At 38.1% G+C, this 26317-nt stretch overlaps 2 protein-coding genes, 2 long non-coding RNA genes and 1 pseudogene across 11 annotated transcripts; 3 read left to right on the top strand and 2 right to left on the bottom strand.

Annotated features, from left to right (window-relative positions):
* Positions 1-3000: 3000 nt before the first annotated feature.
* On the top strand, positions 3001-3907 carry LOC133707960 (uncharacterized). Its single transcript, XR_009845462.1, has 2 exons — positions 3001-3106; positions 3259-3907. It is a non-coding gene; the product is annotated as an uncharacterized LOC133707960 (long non-coding RNA).
* A 1410-nt stretch (positions 3908-5317) lies between these two features.
* LOC133709787 (WAT1-related protein At3g28050-like) lies at positions 5318-10646 on the top strand. 8 transcript variants are annotated; one of them, XR_009846380.1, is made up of 6 exons: positions 5319-5798; positions 5930-6019; positions 6146-6259; positions 6731-6946; positions 8353-8798; positions 9278-10646. XR_009846380.1 is itself a non-coding variant. In XM_062135661.1 (5 exons), exons 1-5 carry the CDS (start codon positions 5656-5658, stop codon positions 8447-8449), a joined length of 594 nt encoding a protein of 197 aa, XP_061991645.1. In that variant the 5' UTR covers positions 5318-5655; the 3' UTR covers positions 8450-10646. The 8 variants fall into 8 exon arrangements, 5 of the variants coding, with proteins under 5 accessions (XP_061991645.1, XP_061991643.1, XP_061991644.1 ...); XR_009846378.1 differs by having other exon boundaries at positions 9020-10646; XR_009846379.1 differs by having other exon boundaries at positions 8353-9170.
* A 629-nt stretch (positions 10647-11275) lies between these two features.
* LOC133709788 (uncharacterized) lies at positions 11276-12690 on the bottom strand. The gene is made up of 4 exons (XR_009846381.1): positions 12457-12690; positions 12103-12299; positions 11887-11940; positions 11276-11333 (listed from the first exon to the last, which is right to left on the bottom strand). It is a non-coding gene; the product is annotated as an uncharacterized LOC133709788 (long non-coding RNA).
* Positions 12691-19772: 7082 nt separating this feature from the next.
* LOC133707921 (WAT1-related protein At3g28050-like) lies at positions 19773-22894 on the top strand (annotated as a pseudogene).
* A 943-nt stretch (positions 22895-23837) lies between these two features.
* On the bottom strand, positions 23838-26065 carry LOC133709129 (pentatricopeptide repeat-containing protein At2g29760, chloroplastic-like). Its single transcript, XM_062134763.1, has 2 exons — positions 25277-26065; positions 23838-23924 (listed from the first exon to the last, which is right to left on the bottom strand). The coding sequence occupies exons 1-2, from the start codon at positions 26063-26065 to the stop codon at positions 23838-23840; spliced, it is 876 nt and encodes a 291-aa protein (XP_061990747.1).
* Between the last annotated feature and the right edge of the window lie 252 nt (positions 26066-26317).

Raw genomic sequence — 26317 nt, 5'->3', positions numbered from 1 at the left:
ACTCTAAAGCAGGCATATAATCATCTCTCTCCCTGATTTCCATCTTCACCACTCATTTCCTCCCCCATTATTAATTTGATGAGAGAAGCTAGGTTCAATGTAATTTGATATAATTGGTTGGAATGTTTAAAATGGTATTATATAGAGATAGAGATTACCACATATGAGCATTGGTTATTGGGGTGGATTGCCATTTTGGTCCTAAGGAAACAGGAACAATAACTAGGTGGTGCTCAGTTATTTGGTTGTTCGAAAGGGTGTGTTATTAGGCACAATGTGATGTCCAAAAATCTAAATTTCAGTGTTTCTTGGAGTGATGAAATATGTCTTATCCACTAACAAAATGATTTGTTTTCGAAGCTGATAAATATAAAAAATGAAATCCACCGTTTCCCAACATGCATCTTTCTTTTTTATAATGCTTTTGGTTAATGATCATGTGAGAGGTTCTTTTTGTTTTCTCCACAACCAATATATGAAAGATCAACCCTAGCTAGTTTTCTCATCTAAAGCTAATGAAATTTAGGAAGGGATGGTTAGAGATTAAACATTCAATCCTTTATTAACTAGGGGAGGACCATAGAAACAGATTGGAAAAAGTCCAAAGAGGGGAGAACTGGAGTTGGTCAAATGCAATCAAGTTCATACACTCTGAAATTTTTGCCCTGAGATGAGAAAACTCCAAGGCATCACGTGAAGGCTCACAAATTTGGCCAAGAAAAGCTCGTGTGTACTCATCCATAACAAAAAGGAAAAAAGCAAAGAGATTAAAGAAAGATATCCCTTTTTCTGGGTACCTTTGGTAACCTTTTCATTGCTGTAAAAATGAGTCCCCTTGCCTTTCCAAAGACTCAAATATATTCTTGATTTCTTCTTTCCTACCCAACTTTTACATATCATCAATGTAGCAGAAAAGCCACCCACGTATATAGTATAGTGGTCGCAATTCAAACCTGCTACAAAAAAATGGAAGATGCCCTTTCGTTCTTAGCCGTCCATCACATGAGCAAAAATTTCACAAAATTGAAAAAAGAGTATATATCAAAATTCATGAAAGTTCTGCATTATATATATACACAAACACACACACACACACTTCAGAGCATGTGATATATATTATGAAAATTTTAACTTTTAAACTTTTTAAATTCAATGAAAAATTTGATTCTATGATTTACAAAATCTAAAACATCACATGTTATGAATTGACGTACCGGACAACCCTTGTGAGAATCATCCACAATACTTGCAACTTTGATAAGTAAAAAGTCAGAGAAAGACACCTATCGTTTTGGTTCATAGTACTTCGAAAGGAAGAAATTTTTTTTTTCCATTCTCAGGCTCTAGATCTGAAGCTTTGTAGTCAATGTAGTGGATGACCCATATAAGGATCGTCCAATCCACCAGCACCAAACCCTTAATGTGAATTTGTGACTACAGATGTTCAACACATTTTAAATATTTTGAGAGCTTGTAAAGATTTTTGCTTCACCATCATCAGCAACAGTACCCCTTTCACTATCATCACCCATCAACATCGTAAATAAAGTGAAATTGGACAACCAAGACCCAACTAGTATATACTGGTCCACTTGTAAAGCTGTACTCAATCATGTCCTTGAAAGGATTTGAGTGTTTGTTTGGTTTAAATATTAATCAATTGATTGGGTTTGGAACCACAAACCAAAACTTAGATTTGGCTTACGCTTTCTGTTGGGGAGTTAATGAAAGCTCAACCCTAGTTTGATTTGTTCATTCGGTCATTCTTGCTACAGCTAGCAGTTATTTTGAAGCATTTCGTCGAACACGTACTTTACTACAATGAATCTTTTTTGCACTCGATCGTTTTACTTCCTTGATAGATCTTGTATGCGTTTGTTGAAACTTCTTTAAATATTTAACAAACATCTTTCTCACATACATAAATATTCTAACAAACTTTGGTGAGAGCTAGATGATCGAGTTGCCCATATAGGGGAAGCATACATGAGAACGTTCTATATAAAAATGTACACTTTAGCATGGAATTAGGTTGACAATTAGATTGTGTTAATGATTAGGTGTAGTCTATTAATTAGGGGGGATTGGTTAAGTTTTATATATAAACCAATTAAGGGAAGTGAGATATCTATTTGCATGGGTGGCCATGATTGCATTCATTTGAGTGGGGTTAAAGGGATGATGTTTGCTTCTTTGGCTAACAGAGAACCGAAAAGGACTAACAATCATAGAGAGATGGAAGGCATCTTTAAATTTGAAGCTCTCTAGTTGAAGACAACGTGACTGAGATTTTTGTGGGGTTGGTGGGTAAGGTATATACAAGCAGCAGCTGATCAGTGAGATAGGGACGTCGTGATCAGATCGCACAGAAAGTGCTCCTCCTCTCACATCGAGATTTTTACCAATTGAGATTACATACATGTAAAAAGAAACAACAGAAACTAAAGCTGCTCTAGATCGAGTATGGAATCTTTTTATTAACAGTTGGTATTATTGAAGTGAATTTAAGGCTCCGTCTCTCTTTACAGTTGGCATTACATACATGAAGGCATGGCCATACTGTAACTGAGATGCTCCTTGTTCTCTACTTTCTAAGCATGAACAAGAATATGAGGATATGACCTTGCGGTGTTTATTGGTTCGACATACTGACCCTAAAACAACGCTAGCAATCCAATCCAATCCAACCCAATTCCATGCCATGCCATGACTAGTTCAAAGTTCGGAATTTGGATTGGACTCGGTGAACGGTTATAAGTCTCAATCAAACAGGTTCAATGTTCGAATTTCCTTCCCCCCGAAGTCGTGAGATGGAGAAAATTGAAAGGCGGAAAAACTGTGTATCGTCAAAGAGGGAAATGAATCTAACTAATTAAACTTAAAAAACGTGATACATGTTTAAAAAAATTGTGGTAGGTGCAGTGCCTGGGAAAGATATGCTTATCCTATCCTATAAGGCCGAATGGCCGATAGGCTTGTGGGCCAAGAAACCAAAGGAAAGAAAGAAAGAAAAAAAATATGTATCTGATGATCTGATCCCACATCCTTTCAAGTCCCAACAGTCCTCATTCTAGATTGTCTAGGTTTATGGCCCTCTTGTGGTTAGGTAAACAGTCAATTTGCAATTTTGAAATCGAGCACTTACGTACAGTAGGCACTGTCCAATTAATATTTCAAAAATATTACAGGGTCAATGATCATTTTATTTAACTGCTGGAGAAGTCTCATAAGTTCCTTACTAATTCCTTTGAATTGCAGAAGTACCTGATCAGAGATTCAGAGACAATAGCATCATTGAAGTTGTGAAATTAATGGAAATCCAGTGAAATGCCACTATCAAAGTCTCAAAGGCAGAGAGAGAGAGAGAGAAGCTAGGACCCTCATATTGTACAGTACCGCAGCAGCAGCGATCTGTGATTTTCCCTTGGAAGCTTTTATTTCTTTATCTGCATCATTAGTAATCAGTCAGTGAAGGAAAGAGAGGAGGGAAACGTACTTGGTACTTGCAGCCAATGGGTTGCACTGACTTGTCCTTCTCCGTCCCCTCTGCTAGTTACTATTGCTTGCAGGTGCTAAATCAACGAGTCCTTTATTAGCCAGCGCGTAGCCGGAATTCGTTCACGAGAAGGAATGTCGATCGACCAAGAACAAGCGTATAGAATTAGTGTTGACGGAAAATTTTATAGTACGTACCAGTATCTCATACACACATTTACAAATGTGACAACAAATTTGTTGTCAAAGTGGTAATGTTGAGTCCTATTTTGTGTAATCTTAGTTCTAATAATGGTAATTACACCTCCTACGACATTGTTACAAGCTTTTGAACAAATTCGCTGTCAATGTTGTAATTTTTGTTTAACTATATGTAAATAGTGTAAATGAATATGGTAACTTTTGTTCTCAATGTTGTAATTTTGATTCAAATAATTGTAATTTTTTGTTCAAATATATGTAATTAAAATGAGTGTATGAGATACTGGTATGTACCATATATAGCTTGTCTCTAGTGTTGACTTGATAGACATTATTTTGACTCATTTCAATCTTGAGTATTCTTGTCTAACATGATATCAAAGTCTTCATTACGCGTCACAAGTTGCGTGACGTATTTGAATTTGCTCACAAAGAATTTTGTTAAATAAGACGATACCCTAATGCATTGGTATCGTTTTCAAGTTTGTCTACAAATGAATACCTACTGTAATGTTCTTGTCTGGCTGTTTTCTTTTTCCATTTTCCGGGTAGACAATTACATTGTCAAGGATTGCGGATTTTTGGTATCAAGCTAATGTCAATAAAAGCTGCATTAAGCACCAGAACCTAGCTAATTGCTGCAAAGGGTTTTATTACCACGCCTACCGTAGTAAGTAAAGGTTGTCAACTTACTACTTAGTACTTACTGATAAGAACTTTAGAATTGTAATAACCTCCCGCTCTTTAAATTGCAATCAGAATCTGAGAGGAGGACTAAGCAGAAGTACTCTGAATGATGTCCCTAGCTCAAAGTACTAGCTAGCTGGTTAATGATCATTCAGTTTCGATCAAGTATATACGTACAGGACCACCTTCAAACAGAACTAATATTTTATAACTAGTAAGTGTTTTATTACTGTAGTGAGTACGTTCCTGAATTCTTGTGAGTGACTTGCTTGAAATTAGCTAGCTCGATCAACAAAGACAGGACTCCAATGCATATTCACATTATGGTAACTTAGCCACATGCTTATCTCGGTTCAAACTTCAATGCATTCATAAAAGGACCGCATGAGTGCATATAACTAGTTGCATTCAAAGAGTACTGATTCATATATATGGATGCTAGCTAGTTGTCTTTCACTGCAGCTGCAGACATGCATATATAGCTAGAACAGTAATGCTCTCAATCTTTTATTGCGTGCAGACTGCAGAGACATAGCTAGAACAGTAATGCTCCTATTTTGGGTTTGCCAATGCAAAATGGATTTATTTCTGAACAGTAATTAGCGTGGATTTATTAGTTATTACTACTATTTCTTTAAAAATTAAAAATTGGAATTAAAGAGAGCATTTTCGTTAAATGTGTTGATGATAGGCAGTTTTCATTTTGGGTTTAGGTTTAGGGAAAAGCCCAATAAATAAATGAAATATGATCATGCTGTTATTGTTATAGTAGTGGATCTCTTGGGTTGCATTGGACCAGATCTCGGACAATGAGATGTAATAGTACTTCGTTGCATGATACTAAATGGAATGTAAGCCCAATACATGCATTATATTCTTCAAAAATGCAAAAACCAGATGCATTCAATTCTACCACACCAGCACGTACCCACTAGCTAGCTGGCTTGGCTCTAATTAGTTTGCTCCATATAAAGTTCGATCTTACAAATATCTAAATGCCTATCATATAGAGTTGGGATGTCTCTAACAATGAAAAAAAACTTTGAGAAAGAGCCAAATGTTGATAAAATAAGGAAAACGTGAGGATACATATGTTTAGAGTAGTAGGAATTTAGTTTAATACTTTAATTGGGACGCCGAGGGAGATCAAGGGAGAGTGATATCTTGAATGAAATTCTAAGAGTAGTAGAAACTGCTTTCATGGATTTTCTGCAGAGAGAGAGAGAGAGAGAGAGATGAGGATGGAGAGATTACTGCCATTTGTTGGAATTAATGGTGACGGCGATTCTGATTCAAGCTGGGAGTTTGGTACTAAACAAAGCCGCCATGTCGAAAGGGGTCAACAAATACACCATGATCGTCTACGCCAACGCTCTCTCCACCCTCCTTCTTCCTTCTGCCTTTGTCGTCCACAGGTTCTTCTTTCTGTTCGATCTAGACCCTCCCCCATGCATATCCTTTACTTAATTAGCATTTGTTCCTCTTGTAGTCTTGTTCATTAATCAGTACTTATACTTAATTTTTTCTGGCGATAATCAAATTGCAGACCATCAGAGCGACCTCCACTTACATTCTCTATATATACTCTGCAGATTGTTCTTGCTTGGCCTCTTTGGGTTGGTAGCCTAGCTCATAAGTACAGCTTAATTAATTGCAAAGTATTCTTAATTATTTCATGTTAATTTAAAGGTGTATATATATATAGATATATACTGTTAATTTGATCGATTTCATTATTTAATTTCTTCCAAGAACAATGCAGATGTTCGGCCCAGATTTTTGCTTATATTGATGTAGACTATAGCTCTGCCACGCTTGGCACTGCCATGCTTAACCTCATCCCTGCATTCACTTTCTTACTTGCCATCATTTTCAGGTTAGTTTAGACAAATTTTAATTATAATTAAGGATGCATGGTTGATCCATTTGAATAATTTTTGGAATAATTGACGGTAAAAATATCCTGACTATTGATAGCTATGGCCAGTATTGATATTATGATATATACCACACGTCTATTTCTAATAATTCGACCATTGTTAACCACATAAAATAACTAGTTTTGGAGAATATATTATATACCTTTATATTATCCCTTACACCACAAACATTGATAGTACGAATGTGGGACAAAGAGCTAAGCTAGCTTTCAAAGGCCAAGTGAAACGCGTTTTAGCATTATGCATGCCCCGATGCCCCATTGTCGACCACTCTGAAAATGGGTCATCTTTTATCTTTTCAGGCAAAAAAAAAAAAAAAAGGGTTAACTAGGAGGAAAGATTTTTCATATATGCCCCATTTTCAATCATATTTTATAAATTAATCGGTGTTTTGATTAATTACATAGGATGGAAAATGTGTACTGGAAGAGGTCAAGTAGCCAAGCCAAAGTTCTGGGAACCATTGCATCAATCACAGGAGCTTTTGTTGTCACACTCTACAAAGGTCCATCAATCTTACTAGTTCCTAGTTCAGCCACTCAATTCCTCTTCTCACCTCAACATTCAAACTGGCTTGTGGGAGGACTTTTTCTTGTAGCTGACGCTTTTTTCACTTCTCTATGGTACGTTCTCCAGGTTATTAGAATATGATTGAGGGTGGGGGACTTGTTCCCTACATCGTTTGCCTCCAAGGAGCTAATATCGCCTAAACCCTTATTCATTAAAAATAATAATAATAAACTAAAATAAAATAAAAAATATCAAAGCTCAGTTATGGAATCCTACTTCTCAATTGAATTTACCCAAAGTTAACTCACAAGCTCGAATTAACCCATTACCCTTTCTTAGTTCCTCATTAAGTGAATATATACAAGCTCACCACTTAATCTTTTTCCGATTATGCAACCTAGACACAAACTCGCTAAGTTTAATATATCAAAATCATTAAGCAAGAAAAGGGTTTGGATAAATCTAAGGTCACAAGTACATTGGTAGTCTTGCTAAACCTAGGGTTCAAGTCACATGTAGTTCAAGAAAACATTTTGCTACTCAATTGGAAATTCAATACGAATTAATCTAGTGTTACTCCTAGCATTAGAACCCTAACCTATTCATTTAGTTGCGCACCTAAACAAACAAGCAAAGATTCATCTTGTAGACACGGTGAAACAAACACTTAATTGATAATATAGAAAGCCAAAAACTGATCGAAATTGTCATCAATATGAATTGAACATGTTTGAGGCTTTAAAATTGCCCCTAGCTACAAAAGTATTTAGCTAGTCATAGTCATGAATTCGCTGAAAGCATACATCAAGGAATTGAAAAGAGAAATAGAGATGAAAGGAGGTGAGATCACGGCTAGATGATGGCAGAAGATGTCGTTCTTTTCTTTTTCTTGTGCGGCAGAGCCTACGTCTAAAGTAGATGTCCCTTCTTTATTGCTTCGTTTAGGAAATTTTGCACTTCTTTTCCTTTTAGGATTCAAATAGATTCTCCTCTAAGATTCCTAAAAGATGTCATATATCTCTAATAAACAGAGATATGCATTTAATACTCGTTGTTGGGCTTCTAAAAGAGGCCCCAAATCATGGATTTCTGTCAAAGTGTCAGATTCTTGGATTGTCTGACCTTACTGTACAAAATCGACCATAACTTCTTGTAGAAAAATAATATGAACGAACTGTTAAAAGTTCTGGAAACTAGACATCCAACGGTTTCCAACCATATAAAGCTCACTGCTGGTTCATTCTGAGATGCTCTCAGTTTCATGTCGATGCATGTTGACTGATCTACATAGGCAGATTTACTGATTTAGCTTCCTTTCGTCTACTTTGCTCCATAACACCTATAAAACATAAAAATAAAGTAAATGACTCAAATAGATGGAAAACTAGCTAAGAAAACATGAAGAAATCAATACAAAATCATGTACATTTATGAGCTTATCAACAAGCATCCATGAGCAACCTATTAATTACGTCACAAGTAATTTTTCTCATTCCTAATTAATTTAGGAAACGTACAGTTGCAGGCATCGATCCTTGAGCAGTACCCAGCAGTTGTGTTTATTGTGTTTTTCGAATGCTTATTCACCACCATTCAGTCTGCGGCGTTTACTTTAATTGCTATCAAAGATGCAAATGCATGGGCGCTAAGACAGGACATGAGGCTCATTGCTATTTTATACACCGTAATGCTTTTAATGAAGTTCTAGTTAAGATTAGTTTTTTCATATATAGTTCATGATCAAATATATATGTAGTGTACTAATTATTAGTTGTGTATATATCAAACTAATTAAGTAGACTTTGTATAAGGAATTGTAGCAACAGTTCTTCGTTACAGTTTAGTGACATGGTGCGTGTGGAAGGCTGGAGCTGTTTATTGCTCTATGTTCAAACCGCTTGCGATAATTTTTGGTGTCATCATGTGTTTCATCTTTTTGGGAGATTCAGTAGTCTACCTTGGGAGGTACATATTTCTTTAAAATTAATTTGTAACTTGTTTACATACTCAAATCTTAGCCTCTCGACGCTTATTTATTCATAGTATATATCACTATATCAGAGTCATTCGTCGATGTATATGCATGTAGTTTCAACAATAGACACATGTGAATGCTCACACTCGATCATATTTTATGAATGATAATTTTAGAACTCGATGGTTTTCATGCAATTTGGTTGGTGCAGTTATAATTGTTACTGGGTTTTACGCTGTGATGTGGGGAAAGGCCAGAGAATTAGAGAAGCTGGATGATGAAGATCCCTCTAGTGTTGATCATAACAAGCTCCCTCTACTACAAAACAAGTAGCTAGATCAATCATCCACAGATCGATAGAAGTAGTTGTTGGATCATAATTCATATACGTATTTGTGCCCTAAAATATGAAAATTACTTGTTCTAAAATTCAATTTAATGTTGACTAATCTAATTTCATGTTTTGTAGAAAATGTTGACAAGAGGAGAAAAAAGTGAAATTTCGGCAAATTTTTCGTGCACCACCACTTTTGGCGGCACAAGTGGCAGCGCACCACCACTCACGTTGGTGCCATGTATTTTCCGGTCATATTCATAGAGGAGCAAGGAGGATAAATACCATAGCATCTATTCCATTATATTCATTCACCATCATTCTATCTTAACCAAATTCCAAACCTTTTTATTCCAATTCAACCAAACACTCCCTATTACCCAAAAGTCCACCATCATCATCACTTCAATATCTATCATGTTTTAGGCTTAATCACCATCCATCACTCATCATTTCCTACTCTAACCTACACCATCACTCCCATACTCTTTTCTCTTGTTTTTTGGGATAGAGTGGTAATAGCATACTCCACCTCTTTGCTTAATTAAAAAACTTAACTGCTATCTTACTTCTCAACACCATTTTCACGTCACTCTCCACTATTTAAGCACCCATTCTTCACAAGAAAGAGGCATCACCCACACCACCCCATTACATTTTCTTTCTCTCTCAATCTCCTCCACATGCATAACCTCCATCTCCACCTCCCAAAATCCAAACTCATAATATACATACTCCTCAACCTCCATCAACACCACCATTACTCCATCACTACCACTCAAAATTGGCCAAATGAGCATCATATCTTCATCACCATTTCATTCATCATCACCATCAATAAGTTTATCATCCATCTATTCCACCATCAAGGAGGATTCAAGGAGCATTCACTACTAGAAAATTGGCCAAAGGACACCCTCCAATAAGGGTGCTCATTACTCACAAAAGCCACCAAAATCTTCATTAGCCACTATGCAGCCACCCAAACCTTGACAGTGCTCTTTGCCCCAGTTTCCTTTGGAACATAGGGCACCAATACATTATCGGTGGGCTATTTTTAACCAAACTGACATGTGTGTCACATCACTCTCTCATATTACTTTTGTCAGGTGCCACATCATCTTTTACACCATTATATCTTTAATTGGCAACTCTTACATCAGTGGGAAACATCCCCCAAATTTTAAAAAAAAAAATTGGTGCCATTTTTAATTGGCACCAAACTGGAGCTTTTGTTTTACTTTTTTTTTCCCCCTTTTTTCTTCCTGGTCATCAGTCTTGTATCCACAATATATACATGGTAATACACACTACTGATAATAATAAATTAGACAATCAGATACATTTAATGGTACCGAGTATACTAAACATCTGAAATTAAATCATACGTCATAGAGTACTAGCACTTTCCGCTTTGTAGTGATCCTCTTTAGTCTTTAGTTCTGTCCAACTTTTGAAGTCCAGCTTTTTAAGTCCGCCTGTAAATGTGGACAAACACAACACAACTACAGGTCTGTCACCATTTGTTTACATACTAAACCATAATCTTGAAAAAAAAAAAAAAAAAATGTCAGTCTAACGAGCAAAGTGCCCCAATTAGAAAAGCATAATAACTCATGTTAAGGAAGCCACCCCATGTAGAAAAACATAATAATACCTGCAAGTGCAACCCTTCAAAGCAAATGAGAAGTGAATTGGTACCTACAGTTCAACAAAAGTTAATTAATATTAAGCCAATAAAAGTAATAAACAAGAGGAATGAGAGTCAATCTGATGAAAGCATTAACAAGAGTGTACAAGTACAATAAGTAATCTTTTAAAATTACTTGCAACATTGTCAGAACACAGAACCACAGGCACATATTGCAACTAAAGCATTCAAGAACACAACTTATGAAGAAATTCAAAGTAGAATAAAGGAAACTGCAAAAACACCACTGACTACTTACAGATTCATTGTGACCCGTCAAAGAATGCATCAAGGTACCATCAGAAGCATTTCGTACACATTCTACAGCTAAAAGGGCACCATAAAGAAGAAAACATAAAATAAACACAATAAGTGCAAATTTTACACCATCGTAAGAAAAAAAAAAAGGCAACGACGGATGAAACAATAATCCATAGCTATATTACCCTTCAACCAGAATGAACACTCTTTCAGTGAGAGTTGAACTGTAAACTAAGGCACCTGTCACATGAACAACAATAGAAGGCAAATCTGTCAGAAGGAACAATACTTGTTAGCTTTCTGCATATCCACAAAAATAGATCAAAAAGAGAGTTGTGATCTCAATAAAAATGTAAATCTGATAAATACACCACTGCAAAGTTTTATAAAGAACAAACTTCACAATGTAAAACACTCAAAAAAGAATTTGAAGGAGATGATATTTTTAAAAGATACATAGCCAAATTACGAACTATAGGAACAAATTTAACCCAAATGATAATCAGACAATTTCAGCTCGAATAATAGGAAGAAACAGGGGAATCCTAAAATGTTTGTAGACATAGTGGCATTGAAACCAACTCCCACTGAACATATATTACAGTCCTAGATATATCCATGGCTAACCATCATAATGCCCAAGGTACAAAAAATTGCTAAAAATTTGAGAAATTAGTGACTTCAAATTGGCTCCTATTGCTGGACCCTTTAACACTCTATATTCTAAAACTCTAATCAACACTTAGACGAAATTTAGAGGTTGAACTAAATATATAATATTTTGGCAGCATACCTCTTCAAATATGACTCATAAAACTTTTGAGGCAGTGGCTCCAAACTGCAGTTCCTGCAATGCAAAAACATTGAACTCAGGTTTTATATTCTCATGCCTAATTGGCTCTATTCTAGCATGAGTTACAAATACCGGAAAGTACAAGACCAAAACCATACCATAAGAACCATAATATCATACAATTCTAGCTAATCCGAGACCAGAAAGCAAAACTACCTGAATATTTTGGCTTTCGGCCATCTTCACCTCACCGCATTATCATAATAAGACATCCTCAACATATAGTCCACAAGGATCCGGTTCAACCTCACATTGTTCCATTCTGACAAATTCTCCACATCTGCTCATTCTAAATGGTCCAGCCTCGCCCGGCACCTCTGCACCTGTAAGTGCTCAGTCTTGCTCCCCTCTTCCTGCTTCAACATCAATCACCACACAAAATCTCAATCACAATTTCGCAATATAATCAGAATAACTACTTATTATGCCTAACATTCAAAATTGTCAGCTCGAATTTCGACGATTCAATACTCCAGATCACTCTAATTCTTTGAATTGTGATTCGTTTACCTTTCGTTTGAGGCCTTGGAGCCTGGAGACGAGGGAATTGAGGTGACTGACGGCGTCGTTGATGACGGCGGACATCTCCTTCTCGGTGATGCGGTGGTTGGCGCGGATCGTCTTCTTGTAGTGCTCGAAGGGGACTCAGAGGAACTGGTGCTCGAGCTTGAAGGAGTCGGAGAGGTGGCCGAGCTTCGAGGACGGCGGGGGTGCGGTGAGATCAATTCTCTTTCCAACTACTCCTAAATCCTCAACATTTTTCACCATTTCAACCTAAGAATAGAATTCATCACATCAACCACTAGTGGAACAGGCAGCTCAACCTCTGATGCCTACACCTCATCCTCAACTGTCTCCATAGAAAGATCATGTCCCTACATCATACTAGACCTCTACCTAAGGGTCTACCTCAATCCTTAGTTATGCTTCCCAATTTGTCCATTACTTCGGGAGCATAGCAAAAATTGTTTAAAACTTGTATAACACTCAAACATAGCATCAATCAATACAAATACCTAATAACCAATATACTAACACACCAAGGGTATTTTATAACTCCTAATACGACCAAACGTCCTAGATGACTTCTAACACTCTCACATACCAATGACTTGATCAATACTGAAGAGCACACGATGGGGATCCACTGCAGACGGGCCATCACTCGGAAAGTATTGACAAATCATTGAATATGCACCTTACGCTCTGATACCAATCTGTCACACCCCGAATTCTGAATTTAAGTAATTCATATTCGAAGCATGAACCTCAAATACCCTGTTTATAATCTCAGAATTTTTTTCTCAAAATCAACTGCACATTACACCTCTCAATAATTACATAAACCAAATCCTCAAGCTACTTATTACAGTACACTCTCACCAAAACAAATTATAAAGCTCAAGAGAGCACAATTCTCCTCACAAAACAAATACTATAAATCTAATACTAATACTCTAAACCGCACGATCACTGCCCTGATTCTCCTGACCTGTAGGATTACCCGCTACACATTTTGAATAGTGTACCGGGAGTTGCAACAACACAAAACCCGGTAAGCTTTTGACAGCCCGTATGAGTAAACAAGAAAGAACTGTTGATTTATTCAATTATATTTACTATAACTCAAGTAAACAATCAACACACTCACAAGGTAACTCCAAAAGTCACAGAAACATATAAGTATATTCTCGATGCTTTCTTTTAAAACTCCACATTTGACTGATCCCAACCAACAAATATTGCAACATTAATATGTGAAATAACATTAAAGCAAAGCATGCTTGATTCTCTTTTCACTAACACCTTCACATATTAGCAATATATCACAGATAGATATTTGATCAGGATAATATAAGCACACTTCTCTTTTTAGTGAATTTTCGGATTAACTGGTAACAAATCACAAATCCACGTACTAGGGTATGTCTACTATACCCAAAATACGGGTAAGCCAGGTTGACTGGTAACAAATCACAAATCCACGTACTAGAGTATGTCTACTATACCCAAAGCACGGGTAAGCCGTAGCATACAGAGGACAAATCCAAAGTATGTATACTCAAGGAGAACACCTCTTTCCTAAGAGTATAATAGTGCACTATCTATAGGGACTAGGGCCCAGGCTTAACGTCTCATAACACCAAAACACATTTACCAGTAATTCATTTAAGCACGGGGTTGTAGAAATCACTCGGCTTCACAATTGTACTTCTCAGACATAATCAAATTCACAAATACAATCTTTAATTATGATTTATAGATCGTATATATGTATATGTACACCCACATAAAGAGACATATTATTTCAAGATAAATCTTTATTTCTTAAAATAATTTCCACATAATCACAAGTGGGCATATAAAATAGCTTTCACACCACATGATCAACATTTCATTATTCAACAATTAAAATGCGAGATTAATAGCTTGAATAATATCCAATCCATTCTCAATCATTTCATCACACCAATCACACATCAACCAATATATATATTCCACGTAAATATATATATACGTAATCATCCGCTCAGGGATGACCACTAATACCAACTATAGTTCAAGCATAAAAACCGTGAAATTCATTTGTACAATAAAATCATTTTACTTACCTATGGACCGTAGTTGATCAAGTCCATATGATTTAAAACAAATATTTATTCCACAAATATTTTCACACAATTGCGATAAAAATAAAGTAATTAAATTTATTCGGTTCGTAATATGAACCACGTGAGGTTTACTCACCTCTAATCCAGCTGCGTCTTCTAAAAAGCCAAATATATCAATCCGAATCGTCCACCAAATCAATCCATCGATCACCTAATCCAATAATGATCTTAACTTAGCCAACAACTCATAAACGTACTTAAACGATGATCCAACGGTCGGATTGAAATTAAACGATGATCCAACGGTCGGATCGAAATTATATGATGATCCAACGGTCGGATCCTCACGGATCGCCCTTAGGATCATCCTCCAATATTATCACGAAGATCCAACGGTCCAATCTTCCTGAATTGCCCTTACTAATATCTCCATAATTTTATATGAAAATCCGACGGTCAGATTCTCACGAATCGCCTTCCGAATTACTGTTTTACAATTATACGAAGATCCAACGGTCGGATCTTCGCCCGTGACCTCACAAAGTCATCGGTACAGTCATACGATCAACATATCTAAATTTGAAGCAAAACCAATGGTCTGATCTTCGCAGATCGTAAACAGAAGATAAAACGTAAAAACCGTAAATAGTAACGTAAAAACGTAAATCCACTATTTATCAACTTTTTCTAACATGACCATGTTATATATCAAAACGCTCGTATGGATGCATAGATCATCGCCTAGATAATGAAAACTCGAAATATGGTCTGACGCGCCGCCACAAGCGGTGGTCAGTGGGCGGTCAACGCGGCGGTCAACTCCGGGTCAACCACCTCCGATGGCAAAGCGACCAACTACAAACTTGTTCAAAATGAAAGGGTGATCGACTTCCATACCTAGAGCTAAGTCTGGTTTGGCCTAGATCGTCCTAGATCAAGCTTGGAATTTGGATTAATCCTGTGCGTCCGATCAGATTTCAGATTAAATCAGGGACGTCGAAAAAGTCAAACCTTGATCTAGTGTTCTACACTCAAAATCGTGATGAAAGACTTACATGGGGATGATCAGAGGGAGGAGGAGATCACGAAAATGGGAAGGATCGGCCGAGGGGACGCCGGAAAATGGGTTTTTAGGTCGGGTCACCGATCGGAGGCTGGGTGGCTTCGATCCGGGGATAGGGACAGCGGCGGGGCAAGGCGACACCGGAGGGAGGCTGTGCGTGCGACGGCGAGCTCGGGGAAGGCCGGGTCGTGGCCGGAGGACGCCGGAGGAGAGAGATGGGTCCGGGTCGGGTCGGGTGAAAAACGTCGGGTCTGAGGGTGAGGGAGAGAGAGAGAACCGGAGGAGGGGGGGACTGTTCAGCAAAATTTCCATTTTTTTGGCCTTAATGAAAAAAATATCAGAATTTTCCACTATTTATAGAAAAAACCCAATTTTAAAATATTCACAACTTATTCATACGAACTCCGAATATTGCGTTCCACATATGCACGCGATCGTATCGACGAGCTCTACAACTTTCATGAAGGAAATTTTCCCAAATTTTGAACGTATAAAAAGTCATCTTTGTTGACCCCCTAAAAAACGTTCGTTTTCGAAAATAAAATCGTTCGAACTAATTCCACAACTTCTCCAAGCTTCGTATTCGCTCCTACTATCGTAAAATCATTTCTAAAAATCCATGGAATTTAATTTGGATTTTTCGGGGTATTACAGTTAACCTTGAGCATTGATAGCATGATAGCATCCTCTATGATGGCATTGGTTTGCTTGCATGATTATCTAAACTAAAAGATTTATGCATCTAGGAACAATGAATTGAGACTTAACCGGTAATAGGATTTGTTCTTAGGTAGTTAATTCTAGACTTATCCGGTTGGAATTGATAACATTAAAGGAGTTTAAGCATTTGTAGTCTTATCTAGATGTAAAGAGGGTAATTGGGAAATTAGAATAGCATAACTTGTATTTGAACTTCAATACTCGCAAGGGAGGTTTTTTTTTTTTTTTTTTTTTTGATCAAGGAAGAACTTCATTAATAAACGAAGATTACAATGAGAATGGGAAAAAGCTTCAACCGAAACTTTTCCCACTTTAGACATCAAAATGGACATCTATACTGACGCACTGTTGAAGCCAAACTAGGCCCCGACTCCAAACTAACTAAAAAAACTAAATTGGCGCCAAACAAACTGGCAGCAACAACAAAACGTAATGGAGCAGACTCAGCCAAGAACACCAACTCCCACCCAGAATCCGCCTGGCCAGCAATTGATCGGCCAAGTCAACACTCGTCGTTGCTTCGAACCCGATCAAGGGAGTTCTGGACAATCAGACCAAGGACTGAAGAGAACCCAACACCATCATCCCACCACTCCTCCAAAACGCATCACTTCCGACCCACATCCTGACAGAAAGACCTCCTAGAAAGCCATTAATGCTTGTCTATGCCACAGGCAGACTTTGTGCAGACTCAAAACTAGGCAAGAATGACCATCAGGAAGGCCAAAAGTGATGAAAGTCTCTGCCACCACCTGCAGTGCACCCGACCTAAAGCAAAGAAAGAAAAAGAAAAAAAAAAACACCAGAACTCCAAAACAAAGTTTCCACACCTCGCCGCCACCTCCTTCCGACCCCAACCGCCGTCAACCAACATCGCAGGCCAAGCCCCAACAAAACCATCCCCTACCGACCGCCGCCGTCGACAGGATGCCATCCTCCCATCCGCACCATGGATCCAGACCAGACCAGCCAAACAAATCCATACCCAGGTCAGATCGAAGAGATCCAAACCAGATCGGATCGATCTGGACAGAACAGATCCGCACCGCAATGGAAAAGCACATCCCCAACATCATCCTTCCAACCTTGCCTCACCACCGAGCCACGCCACCACGGATACAGCACGAGCCAGCATGCTCCGACCACGTCCCACCGATCTGGACACTCCCAAACCGGCGAACCACTCTAGAGAAACAAGAAAACTAAGAAAGCAAAGGCTAAAAAAGTATAGACTGAGAAAGAAAAGACCCCTCCCGGCTCGAACCGCAGCGGCAGATTCGCCGGCTACAGCCGGCCGGGAGAGCCAACTGCGAGATCTGGGTTTCTTTGTCTTTGGCGCGTGAGGCGCGTTCTCTGACCTAGGGTTTCCTACTTGAATTGGTTCAAATGCCACATGGTTTGATGTGGTGAAAAAAAAAACGCAAGGGAGGTTAGTGGTAGACAATTCAACCCCTAACTTCATTCATTATATTACTAGTTTAATTTAGAGTAGTTTAGGTTACATTTGAACATTTATTTTAATTTGATTCACCACTCTATCCAACAAACAATCTCACTACCACCACAATGTACATACTCACCATGAGCCTAGATTTCCTTGTGAATTTAGATTTGTGATTGTACATTTGCATATTCTAGCTAGCTCTCCTTAGGTTAACACCCGAGCTAGTGAAAGGAATCCAATCCTCGTGGATTCGACAGCCTTTCTTAAATCCCTATACTATTAGTTGTACCTCTTATACTTGAGGATGACTATTTGGCTAATAATAGCTTCTTGATCGATATACTTAACGTACGTATAAATGTACATATTCATGGGTTGATTTTTGTGACCAATTGACCATATAAATATGGAATGGAGGTTCAAATTTAGTGAGTGTATCAACTTCCCCTTCCTTTTCTCCCGTCATCCAGTCACAAACGGACCGGTGATTTCAAGAGTTTCCGAGAACCTTAATTTTGACTATTAACTCTTATATATAGTTTGATAGGTAAAACCACGCGTGATTGATAAATCAATGACAAGAGACAGTTGAGTACTATTCCAGAAAGGAAAGACATTAAACGAATCTAGCCGTTTGAAGCTTGCCACGTATTTCAAATGTACAGTTGAATATGGACCCAGTCTAACATGTAAACTTAGCCCTATGCCCGTTATTTATATTTAAATTTAAAAGATGCATAGAGAGGGACATCAAGCCAGAACCCTAAGTTACATTGAAACATGGCAGAAATATCATCTTTAGTCATCAAACTATCTTTCGTTCGACACTGTGGTCATTCAACTTCTAAAAACTTCATTTTGGTCACTCAACTATGTCACCGTATATCACTTTGGTCTTTCTGTCTTTTTTCTCCATTTAACTGTGGCAATTGAACCTCACGCGCCTAATGAGTAGGGATGTATTCGTCAACCCATTTCAAAAAGAGAGTCTGAGTATTCGAGCTCTCTCTATATTAGAGTTCAAGACAAACTCTATTTTGCACAATTGATTCGTTTCATTGTGGAAACACTTTCAAAACTTGAATCAAATATAAGAGATACATGTTCCTAATCCTCTGCTACATGTGATTCTATCATTGAACATTAATGTCCAGAACCTTGGAGCTGCTCATAGCTTTAGGATTAGTGATATACAAAACCCCATTTTTAACCTCAACCTTAATCTTCTCAAACTGAACTTTCTCCGGCTAAGCAATTCTACTGCTATAGCTTCCATAACCCTTAGCCGACCACTCTTCACCTTCTTCCTCAACTCCCGTACCATCGTTCTTCTTGGCGATCTTCTCACCTTGATGACTAGCATTTTCTCCTCCACCCAAACCTTGACATCCTCTTTAGTCATTCGGGGCATGTCGAACCTCTCCTAAAGTGTCCTTCCGATCCCCTGTTGTACCTGCCATTGTTGTTGGTAGTGCTAGACAGCTGGGTGGCTCTCTGCAAGTGGTTGAGATTGTCTCTTGCTTCGTTTGCCATGGTCTTCAAGTTGAAACTCCCAACATTAATTGGAGTTAACGGAGAAATCACATTTAAACGGAAAAAATAGACAGAGAGACCAAAGTGATTTACGGGGACATAATTTAATGACCATAGTGAAGTTTTTGAGTGACCAGAGTGTTGAACGAAAGATAGTTCGATGACCAAAGTGATATTTCTGCCTTGAAACATTACAAAAATCCTCATAAATCGATAAAACACATTCTGAATAATAACATGTGTCTCATCTAACCAAACATCGTCAACATAACAAAACGGACCACTCTTAGTCCTACATATATCATATCATTGGATGTACGACCGTGTCTGCAATTGATAATTCAATTGGTCAATAATTTCTCCGGAACGAAAAAGCGTGAAAGGATTGAAAGCAATAGGTCAAACATATATGTAGCTTGAAGGAAAAATCATAATGAGATGAAATCATGAAAATAGCAGGTGTGGTTGGTTAGCGGTTTCTGTTTAACTCTCTCTCTCTCTCTGTGAGATAGAGATCGAGCTTGAGAGGATCGAGCATGGAGAAATTACTGGCATTTGGTGGAATGGTTATGGCCATTCTGGCTCAAGCTGGGAATATGATAGTAAACAAGGCAGCCATGTCTAAAGGGGTCAACAAATACACCATGGTCGTCTACGCCAACGCTAGCTCTCTCTACCCTCCTCCTTCTCCCTTATGCCTTGTTCATCTTCCACAGGTTCCTTTCTTTCTTATCATTTCGGTTATTCGATCATATATTCATATTAATGATCTTGTTAATTATGTATTTTAATTTGCTGTTGATTACTTACTTTGTTTTTGGGGGGCGCGAATGATAATTTGCAGATCATCACCAGACCGCCCTCCTCCACTTACATTCTCCATACTCCGCAGATTCTTCTTGCTTGCCTTCCTTGCGTATGTAACTGACTGAGTACTATTTTGAAGGGTCTGGAATTAATTTTTATTTAGTTGATTAATTACTACTAAATTTCCTTGTTTATATGCAGATGTTCAGGGCAGATATTTGGATTATTTATTGGTATAGACCACAGCTCTCCCACGCTTGGTACCGCCATGCTTAACCTCATTCCTGCATTCACTTTCATACTTGCTCTTATTTTCAGGTCAGTATACTATATATTTGATCAAAGACTCTGATGTATATGGTGAAAATACCGAACAGAACAATATTGCAATTGCAATATTGCAAATTCCTGTCAAGCAGTTCTATCAATCATATTGCAATATGATTGATAGAACTGCTTGACAGGAATTTGCTTTATCAAGAAGTACACAGGAATTGCTAACGCAGTGTAAACCTCTCCACTGAGGAAACTTTACTGCGTGGTTTTTGACGTATCCAACACGAAAAATCAATCCAATATGAAACAATCAAGTTTACAGTATACAAGTAGTGTTGTTCAAAACAATCACTTTCAATTAGCCAAGTGCTAACTTGTTTTAATTGTTCTAACTTCTGACTCAAACAACACAACATGTAAACAAGACAATCTTCAATCTTCCTTGTACTCGATCATCTCACTGATCTTGAGAATGAATTATGGAAATGATAGAGTATGCAAGAGAATACATGAAACAAGCATCGAGAGTTTTTCTTCAGTAAAAGATTTGAGTAAACATGTGCAGCACACAGAAGAGCAATTTTGATACACGAAAAAAACTCTCTAGCTATTAGAAATCAGTTTTCAAAGCTTTTTATAGAGGAGCAAAACTCCCCCTTAATCAAATCTCTTTTTCATGCATATCAATCAAGATGAAAACAAGGAAAGCTTTTAAAACTGATTTGATAAACATTCAAAACCTAAAACTTCCTAACTTTTAGCAAACCAATCGTTTATTTGATATGCATCATTTAAACCATTTAATTGCATATAACCAAAGTAAATCATTTAGTCGATATGCATATCAAAGATAATGATGGAATGAATACAAGATCAGTGAGAGTGATTTTGCCAGATTTTCCTCTTCAGATCTTGCATGAGTCACCGAGAAACTTGGAGGAGTCCTTATCCTAGTTTTCTGCAACTTGTGCTTTCCTAGTAGTTGTGGGAAAGTTATGTGTTGAGTGGTACGTAATAGCCCAATATACTTACATATGGTATACATAATACATATTTTAATTGACTATGTATGTACATCTATACTACTATATTATTAGTACTATAATTATAAACAATTAAGGAACTCAACTTTGTTTAAGTGATATTTCGTTTCTACCCAATCACGTATTAGTTGGTGAGGACTATTGGGACAAAGAGCTTTCATGTGCCATTATTGTTGAAATTTCATATATTGGTCAGCTGTCAATTAGTGCGGTTAATTAATTTAAAACAACTAATTAAGAACTGCATGACGACGTTAATTGTTGGAAATTAACGTGGTCTAAATATTTATTATTGATTAGGATGGAAAATGTGTACTGGAGAAGGTTAAATAGTCAAGCCAAAGTTTTGGGGACCATCGTTTCAATTACAGGAGCATTTGTGGTCACATTCTACAAAGGTCCACCGTCCACCGATCATATTGCTAAGTGCACCTGATGAATTTCATTTCTCACCACCACAACATTCAAATTGGATTCTTGGAGGCCTTTTTTTGGCAGCAGATATTTTCACCAGTTCCCTATGGTACATTCTGCAGGTTAACTATGATTGTGTATATATGCCATGTTAATCAATTACCGCTTCCAATTAAGTACTAATTAATTAGTCCCTTAATAATTTCAAAACATTTGCAGGCATCGATCCTTCAGAAGTACCCGGCAGTAGTGTTCGTAGTATTTTTCCAATGCTTCTTCGCAACCGTTCAGTCTACGGTGTTTACTTTGGTCGCAGTTAAAGATGCAAATGCTTGGGAGTTGAGACCAGATATGGGGCTGATTATCTTATACACTGTAATAGTGATTCGTTCTTCTCAAAGTTTCTATTCAATTCATCGAGTGTGCGTGTCAGCGTGTGTGTGTGTACACTTGTATGTCAAAATTAATAAATTCGCTTCTTTTTTTTTCTATAGGGAATTGTTTCAACTGTTATCCGATACATTTTGATCAGCTGGTGCGTGTGGAAGGCTGGAGCTCTTTATTGCTCTATGTTCAAGCCTCTTGGGATCATGTTTGGCGTGATCATGGGTGCGTGTCATCTTTTTGGGAGATCCATTCTATTTTGGAAGGTAATGCGCGCTGCAATGTATATTTGTATAATCGTATAGTTTTTGAAATGGTAAAACTACTTATTAGGCAAGATTTCAATGGAAATTATTCTATGCACCGACGGTGCAAGTGACCCAACCCTTATAAAATAATCTCAACCCTTGATATTTATTATCAACTTTATTTTTAATAAACAAAAAGTGTATTTAATGGAATCTAACCATTCATTTATGTTGGTGCAAGTGCACGGCGGTGCTCTGAATAATCTCTCTGGAGTGATGTGGGGAAATTAAAGACGAAGAAGAGAAGCTGATGGAAGGTGGTGGCCGGAAAAGTGAATCATTAGGCCAAAATAAGGTTCCTCTGCTACAAAACAATGTTAAAGAGAAGCACAACTGCACAAGCATTCAGTGTAGATAGCTACTTATATCTATCTAGTAAACTTCAACCTTCATGCATGTAGATAACAATAGCTACTTATTTATACTATTATTAAGAGAAAATGTTTTGTTAGCTAAAATTAAAAATTTTGACAGATTAAACCTTGAAAGATTAAAAAACTTTGAAAATAAATTAAATCATAAGAATAAATATGACAATTACAAAACCCTTTAAATTTTAAATAGTTAAATATCGATCAAATTATCGATGTTGTTAAGAAAAAGGGATAAAACCACCAATTATGTCGTTGTACGTGGTTTACCCCTTCAAATTTCAAATGGTTAAATATCAATCAAATTATCAATGTAGATAAGAAAAAAAAGGTAAACCACAAATTATGCCACTGTAGTTTACAGTTTACCGGGTACGGTAACCTACTTTTTTAGGCTCAGCCGACTACCGTACCGAATGAGGCAGTAATTCAAAAATTAGAACCACTACCGTCCCGCCAAAATCGGTAACCGTACATTTCAGTTACCAAGTTTCCGGTCGGTTATGGCTCGGTTACAGCCCAACCGAAGTGAATAAATGGGCCAAACAAATATTGAAAATTTTCAGCCCAGTTACTCAATCAAACTGTGTTAGGTCCTTTTTTCCTGATCAGGTATTCAATGGATACCAATTACTCAACTCAGCACCAACAATATATCTTCATCAAGTCTATTTCTCACCTTTTTATAGAGATGTGAGTTGTAGACTTGATGTTTCTCTATTTTAGCCTTTTTCCAGTTCCACATTACAAGAAATCAAGAATTCTAATCATGTGCAATTCTGATTTCAAAGTCTAAACCTACTTAAATTACATAACTTCATAATAGGAAGTACAAATAAACAAAAATCTGCTTCTGATTCACTGATTTGATGACTTCAATCACTTAACAAAAAACAAGCAGCTATATCTTCAGGCTTTAGCACCAATAGTTTGCAGCATCCAAATCTTCATACAGCAGTTGTTGTAGAAGAGTTTGCACCTCCCAAATGCAGCGCAGCAGTTGCTTCAAAGTAAAAAACAGAAAACGAATATAAACAGCCAAGTGTAAGTTGATGCAAATATAAAAGTTCAATTAAAAAACACAAAGCAATCAATACTCAATGTTCAATTCATACACACTTTTTCACAGAAAGTCACAGTAATAAGAGTTGTTTGAATGCAAAGTAAAATTTTAGCACCCATAATCACATACTTCTTATACACAAAGTCATAATTAGATACTTATACACAAAGTCAAAATCAGATAGTGCATGTATGAAAGAATCAAAACCCATCGAAGCACACACAAGTTTAGTTACCTAATCAAAGACCTCGATCACCTCTCTGCCTCTACATAAACTGATAAACTCTCAACTGAAATCCATGGTCAATACGTTGAAGCTTCAAAGGACTTTCCTACCAAAACACATATTAACATATATATTAGATAACCACGATCAATTGCAAACAATCAATTAAAAAAATCAACAACAGATTACATTTTTTTCATACAAATTAGACTAAAAGGAGTAACAAGAGTACAAGACTAAAAGGAGATAGATTTTACCGAATTTTTTGTGCTCTGAGCAACCACTTCAAAGTTCAAACAAGCTGCTGATCTAGGGTTGGGTCGAAGGATTTGGGGATTTCAAAAATCAAATGATATTGGGTTGAAACTTATGTTGGTGAGGTTCTCATCTTGCGTAGATCACTAGATCGTGTTTTTGGGATTCGATTTGCCAAAGTTTTGATACAATTGGGGCTGGATTCAAGAAATTGTGGCTGGGTTCTTAGAGGAAGAGAGAGGAAGAGAGGGTCGAGAGAGATAGGCTGCGGGCACAAATGACCTAATTAGACTGACCCCCTTAGGTTATCCCGTGGTCTCCACTAAGATCCAATGGTTGTCATTCATAGATACTAGAAATCAACGGCTTAAAACATACCTAGTATTAAAAATAAGGATTAAATACTTGTTACTCCTCGTACTTTTCCCTGAAAAACAGTTTGGTCCCTCGCATTTTAAATTAAACTGAATAGTCCTTATTCTATCAAATTCTCATATAACAAGTCCAAAATGATCCAAAATGACTATTATGCCCCTCATTTCCTATTTTTATTATTATTTTTATTTTTTTTCTCTTTTTTTTTTTAATTTTTCTCCCCTTTTTTTTATATTTTCTCTCTCCCTCCCTCTCTCCCTCTCTCCTGGCCGCACGGAGGTGGCCAGCGCTTCACAGCAAAGCCATGAATCTCTCTGCCATGAACCAAAGACTGAACGGAATAGCACAAAGTGAGAGCCGAAAGGCAAGCCACCCGATTAGGCAACACCCAATGATCCCCCCGAACCATCCGACTAAACATCCCCAACGAGCTCACATAATCCCCTGAATGGCAAAACCCAGATATCATTGTATTCCAAGACACCAAATCCCTCTCGGGCATTTTCTCAAACATCTGAACCGCATCCTCAACCTCCCCACATTTCCAATAAACCCCCAAAATCGAATTGGCATCGTAAACATCGCCCAAAACCCCCAATTTCAACACATGCCCATGAATCTCCCTAGCCTTGCCCACATCACAGAACCCCCCAAAGGCCTTAATCAAAATCGGAAAGAACTGAAATTCCTCAGCTTCAGGCAAACCAAGTTGAAGCATTTTAACATAAACCACTATCGCATCCTCGCAATTCCCATTCTCATCGAACCTCTTGATCAGCTCACCGCCCGAAACAACATCAATCCGGGAAAACCCACCTCTGGAATTCGATTTCCCCAGCAACTGTGATTTGCAACATAAAGATTGAAACTTTGAAGCAAAAGAAACTGAGCAAGGCGTCGTTGTAGCACCACCTCTGAACTTGTAGCAGCAGTGTAATGGCTCCGATAAGACCATCGAACACGAGCCTTGTGGTCTCACTCTCACAGCAGCCATTTTCTCTGCCGCCCAATGCAGCTGGGCGGCCTTGGCGAGATCGATCTTCTCGGGGTCGGCGGCGAGGTCGAGGAGCTTCTTGGAGAAGCGGAGGGTGTGGTGGAGGAGCTCGGAGGTGGCGTGGAGGTTGAAGAGCTGGAGACTGAGGGCGGTGATGGAGCGGAGGGGAGCGGAGGGGGTCGGAGAGCTCAGATCGGGTGTGGATGGAGGATCGGACGGTGGAGAGGGCATGGTCGGCGTGCTGGAGGGAGGAGAGCTGGGAGAGGAGGTCGGAGTGGCGGGAGAGGACCTCGGAGCAGAGCTGGGACTCGAGGAGGCGGATGGCGTTCTGGAGCTTCTCGGCGGTGGAGGCGGGGGAGCCTGAGGAAAGGGCGGCGCTGGTGTTCTCCGGTGGTTGCAGAGGAAGAGAAGAAGAAGAAGAGAGGTCGAGGGAGAGAGAGAGAGACCGTGCGGCCAGGAGAGAGGGAGAAAGGGAGGGAGAGA

Source organism: Rosa rugosa, chromosome 5 (assembly GCF_958449725.1).
Source record: "Rosa rugosa chromosome 5, drRosRugo1.1, whole genome shotgun sequence".
Taxonomy (NCBI): domain Eukaryota; kingdom Viridiplantae; phylum Streptophyta; class Magnoliopsida; order Rosales; family Rosaceae; genus Rosa; species Rosa rugosa.
This window is presented reverse-complemented; position numbering and strand designations above follow the sequence as displayed.

Excerpts from the sequence above, each read along its gene's own strand:
- LOC133709129 (XM_062134763.1), bottom strand. The coding sequence starts at position 26,065 with ATGCCCTCTCCACCGTCCGATCCTCCATCCACACCCGATCTGAGCTCT. Across the intron at positions 23,925-25,276 it reads TTTGCCATTCAGGGGATTAT|CAACTGCTGCGCTGCATTTG; the intron begins GTGAGCTCGTTG and ends TTTACTTTGAAG.
- LOC133709787 (XM_062135656.1), top strand. The coding sequence starts at position 5,656 with ATGGTGACGGCGATTCTGATTCAAGCTGGGAGTTTGGTACTAAACAAA. Across the intron at positions 6,020-6,145 it reads GTTGGTAGCCTAGCTCATAA|ATGTTCGGCCCAGATTTTTG; the intron begins GTACAGCTTAAT and ends AGAACAATGCAG. Across the intron at positions 6,947-8,352 it reads GCTTTTTTCACTTCTCTATG|TTGCAGGCATCGATCCTTGA; the intron begins GTACGTTCTCCA and ends GGAAACGTACAG.